Here is a 7,975-nt window from a genome sequence, read left to right on the forward strand (position 1 = left end):
AGCAGGCCCCCAGCTGACACATACACACACACACACACAGTGCCTGCTCTGAGACTCCAATGTGGCTGGGGGCAGACCCCCAGTGGGGAGACACACACACACACACACACACACACACACACACACGGGACACCTGCTCTGAGCCTCTGCTGCCAGACTGTGGCCATCAGTAGGACATCCACTGAGGGCTCCCGGACTGTGAGAGGGGCAGGCTGGGCTGAGGGAACCCCCACCCCACAGTGGTCCTATATAATAAAAGCCTGATTTGCTAATTATCTGGTTGTCTAGGCATCTGTTTAACCAATCAAAGCAAAATATGCTATTGATATGCTAAAGCTGCTCAACTGCTCGCTATGACATGCACTGACCACCGGGGGGCAGACACTCAACATAGGAGCTGCCCCCTGGTGGTCAGAACGCTCTCACATGGGGAGCGCCACTCAGCCAGAAGCCAGGCTCATGGCTGGCGAGCACAGTGGCAGTGGCAGGAGCCTCTCCCACCTCTGCCGTGGGAGTTGGACATCCCCCGAGGGCTCCGGACTGCGAGAGGGCACAGGCCAGGCTGAGAGGACCCCCCCCCCCGAATGCACGAATTTTGTGCACCGGGCCTCTAGTATTAATATAAATAGAACTAACCTGTAATCATTATTAATAATAAAATTATTGTTACCAAAAGAGGTCAAGGGTATTATGCATTTGAGAAACCTGCCACTTTAAAGTCAGTTACATTGGCAGATCAGTGTGTTTCTGCAGGTGAAAGTAGAAAACGACTTTTTACTGTTGTGTATCCTTGGAAAGGAAATCTGAAAAAAACTAGAAACTCAGTCTGTGTTATGAATAATCATTTAATTGTTTAAAGTGTGTGGTGGAATTGTTTAGTCAATCCTTTCTAAAATTTTGAGATTTATAATGTACTTATGCAATTTAAATGTGCTCAATTACAATATATTTTTATTTTTTTAATACATTTTTTATTTCAGAGAGGAAGGGAGAATGAGAAGAATCTCAATGTTGAGAATCATTGATTCGCTGCCTCCTGCACACCCCTCACTGGGGTTCCAGCCCACAACTCAAGCATGTGTCCTGACCAGGACTCTATCCCTAACCTCCTTGTTTATACATCTTCACTCAAACACTTAGCCACGCATTCCAGGCATTTTGGCAATCTTTTAAACAAGGATTAATTATTATTCCTCTGACAATTAAACATTTTATTTTTTGTTTATAATTTTTATAGATTGGGGATGCTTTTTTTACACAACCATCTTGGTTTAATGAGTATCACAAAATGGTTCTTATAAAACAAGTTTACACGTTTAATTAAATTATTGCTGTCACTGAAAGCCTTTCTATCTCTCGTTATCACCAGGGTACATATACTGAAGACAGAAGTTATCAATGGAACGCATATTGGAAAACCGTTAAGCAAGAGCCATATCATAATAATCATTGGAGAAGTGAGCTTGCAGAGGATCATTATGAAAGTGAAAAACTCTTTGACCAAATGTCCAATCATAATATACATCAAGTTATTCCTATTGTGGAGATGATACTCAAAGAAAGTAAATGTGAGGAATCTTTTCAGGAATCTTCAAGTTACATCAAACAAGAGGGTATTCATGCTGGGGAGGAGGCTTACAAAGGGAATGCCTGTGGTAGAATCTCCAGTCAAATATTCAATCCAAGTAAACTGAAAGAAATCCATAGTGGAGAAGAACCTTATGAATGTAAAGGTTCTAGTAAAACATCTAATTGGCCTTCAGGTTGTACTCTAAATCAGAAATTTCATACTGGAGAGAAGACTTACAAATGTAAAGTATGTGGCAAAGCCTTTAATCACTCCTCACACCGTAATCGTCACCAGCGTATTCATACTGGAGAGAAGCCTTATAAATGTGCAGAATGTGGCAAATCCTTTGGGTCATCCCCACAACTTACTCTGCATCAGAGAGTTCACACTGGAGAGAAGCCTTATAAATGTAGGGAATGTGGCAAAGCCTTTGGATGCTCCTCAGGCCTTATTAAGCATCAGAGAGTTCATACTGGAGAGAAGCCTCATAAATGTAGAGAATGTGGGAGAGCGTTCAGTGAGACCTCAGGCCTTAAGCGACATGAGAGAGTTCATACTGGACATAAGCCTTATAAATGTAGAGAATGTGACAAAGCGTTTAGCTACTCTTCATCCCTTACTTCTCATCAGAGAGTTCATACTGAAGAGTGGCCTTATAAATGTAGAGAATGTGGCAAAGTTTTAAGTAAGGCCTCAACCCTTACTGAACATCAGAGAGTTCATACTGGAGAGAAGCCTTATAAATGTAACGAATGTGGCAAAGCCTTTAGTCAGTCCTCAACCTTTAATAAACATCAGAGAGTTCATACAGGAGAGAAACCTTATAAATGTAATGAATGTGGCAAAGCCTTTTGGCATTACTCGGGCTGTATAAACCATCAGAGAATTCATACTGGAGAGAAGCCTTTTAAATGTAATGAATGCGGCAAAGACTTCAGGGAGTCGAGAAAACTTACTCGCCATAAGAAAATTCATGCTCGTGCCCTAGGCGATTTGGCTCAGTGGATAGAATATCGGCCTGCAGACTGAAGGGTCCTGGGTTCAATCCCAGCCAAGGGCACATGCCCAGGTTGCGGCCATGATCCTCAGTTGGGGATGATCAACTAGTCTCTCTCATCATTGATGTTTCTGTCTCTCTCTCCCTCTCCTTTCCTCTGAATCAATAAAAATTTAAAAAGTTGCAGGTTTGCCCTAACTGGTTTGGCTCAGTGGATAGAGCGTTGGCCTGCAGACTGAAAGGTCCCAGGTTCTATTCCAGTCAGGGGCATGTACCTTGGTTGTGGGCACATCCCCAGTAGAGGGTGTGCAGGAGGCAGCTGATCAATGTTTCTCTCTCATTGATGTTTCTAACTCTCTATCCCTCTCCCTTCTTCTCTGTAAAAATATCAATAAAATACATATATATATTTTTTTAAAAGTTGCAGGTTTGGTTCATAGTGCACAAAGACCCAGATTGGGAGTGTGATTCCTGGTCTGCTCAGGGGATGTTCGAGAGGCAACCAATAAATGTCTTGCACATACAGTGGGGCCTTGACTTAGGAGTTTAATTCGTTCTGTAATGGAGCTCATAACTCAAATTACTCGTATGTCAAATCACTGTGACGTTGTTCGCTGCGCCAACTAGTGGTGGGGTATCTGAAGCTGGCTCGTAACCCAAATTTTTTTGAGCTTGCAACTCAAAGCAAAAAATCGGCCGAGAGATGGCTAGTATCTCAAAAAAACTCGTTAGTCGGGACACTCGTAAGTCAAGGGGCACATGCCTGGGTTGCGGGCTCGTTCCCCAGTGGGGGGCGTGCAGGAGGCAGCCAATCAATGATTCTCATCATTGATGTTTCTCCCCCTCTCTTTTCCTCTCTAAAATCAATAAAATATATATATTTTTTAAAAAGACTAGTTGAAAGAGAAGAGACTAAGATTGAGGTGCTCAATAATAAAAACCTAACGTGTGTGACATGGCCTTGGGACTGGCTAGTGAATAGACGCTGGAAGGAGAGTTAGTGGACAGGTACATGGGAGGGAACTAGAATTGAAGGAACTAGGATTGAAGTCTGGAAGCATGGGAAATCATGTATTGGTTTAGGGAAAAGTTGATCTAAACTAAAGGTCCCAGTTCCTACACAGTTGCTTCAACCTCAGTACCAACATTTGCCTTCCTATACCATATGAAGCAGAACCACCTGGCCAACCCATAGACGCATAAGTAATACTGAATTATTGCATTAAGGGAATCAGTTTTGGGGTGGTTTATATAACATAATGAACTTGAGATGCTGAGTGTTAAGGACTGAATTGTGTCTCCTCAAAATGGATACTTTGAAGCCCTAACCCCCAATATGTCTATTTGGAGATAGGGTACTTAAGGAGGTCATTAAGGTTATATGAGGTCACAAGAGTGGGGTACTAATCTGTTAGAAGTGGGGTTCTTATAAAAGAAGGAGATAGAATAACCAGTGTACATGTGCTTGAAGTTTCATTTGGACAATATTTCCAAGAAAGGATAGCTCGCCCTAACCGGTTTGGCTCCGTGGATAGAGCGCCGGCTTGCGGACTGAAGGGTCCCAGGTTTGATTCCGGTGAAGGGCATGTACCTTGGTTGCCCTAGGCACATCCCCAGTAGGGGGTTTGCAGGAAGCAGCTGATCAATGTTTCTCTCCCATCAATGTTTCTAACTCTCTATCCCTCTCCCTGTCTAAAAAATCAATAGGATATATTTAAAAAGAAAGGATAGCTCAATGTCCTTCTGAGCTAAGTCAGCAATATTTTGATGTGTTTAATTTTGGAATAGGTGTCACATTAAAATGCTTCATGAAATAATAAAAGGTGTGTAGTGAAAAAACAGTATTTAAGGTTAAGTGTTGGACACAACATTTGTCTTACTAAAGCAGTTTATCACAATGTTCTTTAAAAGGTTTATTTTTAAGCAATGCTATTATCCTAAATGCTCACATGTCTTAGTCATCCAAATCTCATATCCCGGTTCGTGTCCCTCTGAAAGACTGGAACGCAATGCTGTTGAGTCTTGGTCACCCTGGGGAATGAGGAAGGGAGCAAGAAAGGCTGCTGGTGTCAGTATGAAATTACCTGTCTACCCAGGGAGAATTTTGTTTCTTCATCCTCACACAGACCATTGCAATTTTTGTTTAATGAAAGTGCTTACATGAATTCCAATTGCAGTTATGTTACTGGGTTCAAGCCCCTCTCCACCTCCCGCTCCTCACTGAGGTCCAGTTCCTACAGAGTTGCTTCAGCCTCACTACCAACATCTCCCTGCATGGCCTGGGAGAGGGTGGAGGCAAATTAGCTCCTGACATTACCTTTTGCAATTGTCAATTTCCAACACACATGAAAAACTTTCTGAGTGTTTTCATAATAAATATTTGTAGCTAACTGTCTGAGTCCCTGACTTCAATACCTTCACCACTGAGAATGGAGAGGGATGTGGATAAACAGACATCACTAACCGGAGAGGGTTTCATTCCATTATCAGTTTTATGGAGGAAATCCACAGGAATGTCGGGAAGTTGGAGCTCACTTTTACCACATCATTTCTGGAGGTTGCATTTGCCCCTGTGGATTGTATCCTCTGCCACAGAGAAGGCTCCTGTTGCATGCAGGGGAGGCTTCATCAGGGTTTATTTGAGGGCATTCCCCTCGTTCCATTGGTGTATGGGTCTATGTTAATGCAGGATCACACCCACTTGGTTGCTCGTTCTTTGTAAAATGTTTTCCAGTGTAAAAAAAGTGAATCTTCCAGCTTTCCTACATTTGAAGTGTTTGGCTGTCCCACATCTCTTTTGCTTGGTTCCATATAAATTCTAGTGTTGTTTATTAAATTACAGCCAAAATTGCCTTGGAATTTCCGTAGGTAATCTCTTCTGTAGACACTTGGACATATTAAGGAATGTCTCCATTTATTTGTATCTGTTTAGCATTGTGTCATTTTCATTGTAAAAGTTTTTACTGTATGTATAGAATGGATTGTCTATGTGTTATGTGTGGTGTGTTTTCTGGCTTTGGGCGGCAATAGTTAATATTTTATTGGTCTAAAGAGATGAAATACTTATATAGGTTAAACATAATCAAGTCTGACTTACTGTAAATTAGAGGTTTCTGAACAGGCCATATCTTTAAAGTAAATAGAGATTTATAAAACTCAAAGGAATACCTATATTCATAAAAATAGTGGAAAATACTCAAACAGAAATGGTGATGGGACTAAGTAAACTGATAATAGTTATGTAAAAGGCTAAGTGACCGACCAGCTGGTCTGCCACACTGACAGCTTAAAAATAAACGTAGACTTTTGCACATGTGATACATATAAAGCTCTCGCTGGCGCCTATCGCACGGGTGTTTTAATTATATAACACTATACTATATAAACTATTTTGACATAATTTTTTAAAATATATTTTTATTTTTGGTCTTTGAAGTCTTTGTGTTCTGGGAATGCATTTTTTGGGGGGAATCCATTTTTTTAAATATATTTTATTGATTTTTTACAGAGAGGAAGGGAGAGGGATAGAGAGAAACATCAATGAGAGAGAGACACCGATCAGCTGCCTCCTGCACACCTCCTACTGGCATATGCCCACAACCAAGGTACACGCCCTTGACCGAAATCGAACCTGGGACCTTTCAGTCTGCAGGCTGATGCTCTACTCAATGAGCCATACCGGTTAGGGCTTGACATGTAACTTTTTGCAGTAATGTAATTACCACACAAATCTTTCTCCTAATTAATTTCCTTTCCATATGCAAGAATCCCTGCACCAGGCCACTAGTATTCTAATAGCTCTGTTTTAAATATTGTTGATTTTAAAATTGTTTTGTTTCCCAAATATAAGGAAAACTAACAAGAGACATTCTACATTAATATCAGTGTCCCATTAACTAGGTTATGGGGACTACTAAAGTCAAAATATTCCGTTAAAAGTGCATTCCCCCGAGAAGTGGCGGAGGCCTGTCCGGGCTGGGCCCCGCAGCGCAGCGGGGGCGAGGGCGGGATCCTAGCCACAGCCTCAGCTGGTGCCTGTGCCAGAGACTGAGACGCTGTCGCTGCCGGAGCGGGTTGTGCAGCAGAGGCACTGAACTAGACAGAATGAGAATATGGAAATGAATAAAGTACAGACTCAACTAGCAAAAACCTCAGAAAGAATCCTTAAGAATGAATATGAGCCCTAACCGGTTTGGCTTAGTGGATAGAGCATCGGCCTGCGGACTCAAGGGTCACAGGATCGATTCCAGGCAAGGGCATGTACCTTGGTTACAGGCACATCCCCGGTAGGGAGTGTGCAGGAGGCAGATGATCGGTGTTCTCTCATCCATGTTTCTAACTCTATCCCTCTCCCTTCCTCTCTGTAAAAAATCAATAAAATGTAATTTTAAAAAATAGATCCCCCCCCAAAAAAATGCATTCCCAGAACACAAAGACTTCAAAGACCAAAATTAACAACCAGAACATTTTTATCCCTTGAAAAATACATAAAGTAAAATTTCCTTCTCACTGTGTTGGGTGGGACCTTAACAGGGGTCTAACCATGAATGGATACCTGGCTCTGTATCTGACACCCCCATCCACCTGCTTCCCTAACTCAAGCTGCCTCTCCCTTCAGATGGGGAGACGGGGAGGGTTGAGAGAGCAGGCTGCCCTTCCCCTCCCCCCTCCTCACTGAGGGTTTAAGGATCCAGGCAAATCGCAGGCAGAAAGTTTCTGGTTTCAAACCCAATCTGCCCGCCTTTGGAATTCTCTGTAACTTCACTGTAAGAATGTGTTCCCGGCTTATAAAGATCCTGGGAAAGACCACTCCCTGGGACACCTGCAGCTGAAGGGCAGACCAGCCATAGCTCTAAGCACAGCCTCTGGGATCTGGGAAACTTCTGTGTGAATTCCAGGTTCCTCCTCCCTCTTTATGCTGTTGCCACAGCTGCCATTTACTCGCTAGCACCCTAATAAAGGAACAGCCCCTCTATCTGGGGTGCCTTGTGCCATCAGAGGGCACCTGGCCCTTTCCTCCCTTTAAAGAAGTAAAATAAACGCCCTCTCTCTGCTCCTGTCTCTTCTCTAGCCCTTGTGAATCCTTTCGCAGTCGCGTCACCAGCCAAAACCCTGACAATGACGTGGGAAACTCCCCCAGGAAGGGCTGTCCCTGTGGGAGGAGGAGCGGGGACCCGGGGCTGCCCCCTCGCTCCTGCCCCGCCCTCCCTCCCTCTGTCCCTGCACAGGCCTGGCCGCCGGGCTCGGCCCCGCCCCCATCGCGGAGTCGCTCAGCTCAGGCTCTGGCCCCGCCCACCCCGCAGGGAGGCGCATGCGCAGTTCCTTGCAGACGGAAGCGGCCGTGGAGGGGAAGGTGGCGGTTCCCCCTGAGGAGGGTGTTTGTCTTTAAAGCTGACGCTCCCCGTCCC

The 7,975-nt window shown here is 43.8% G+C and overlaps 1 protein-coding gene across 4 annotated transcripts in view; it reads left to right on the forward strand.

Annotated features, from left to right (window-relative positions):
* Positions 1-7,975, forward strand: part of LOC102239270 (zinc finger protein OZF-like) — a 120,632-nt gene that overhangs the window by 83,229 nt on the left and 29,428 nt on the right. The window contains exon 6 of one of the 4 annotated variants that reach the window (XR_001359533.1): positions 1,370-1,426. The exons of 2 other annotated variants lie outside the window; for them this stretch is intronic. Coding sequence is in view for 1 of the 2 variants with exons in the window: in XM_014528755.1 (XP_014384241.1) it covers positions 1,370-2,599 (1,230 nt within the window). In the remaining variant the exon portion in view is untranslated. Of the gene's footprint in view, positions 1-1,369; positions 2,634-7,975 lie in introns of those variants that run through there. One more of the 4 variants, XM_014528755.1, reaches the window with a different exon arrangement.

Source organism: Myotis brandtii, unplaced genomic scaffold, assembly GCF_000412655.1.
Source record: "Myotis brandtii unplaced genomic scaffold, ASM41265v1 scaffold650, whole genome shotgun sequence".
NCBI classification, from domain to species: Eukaryota; Metazoa; Chordata; class Mammalia; order Chiroptera; family Vespertilionidae; genus Myotis; species Myotis brandtii.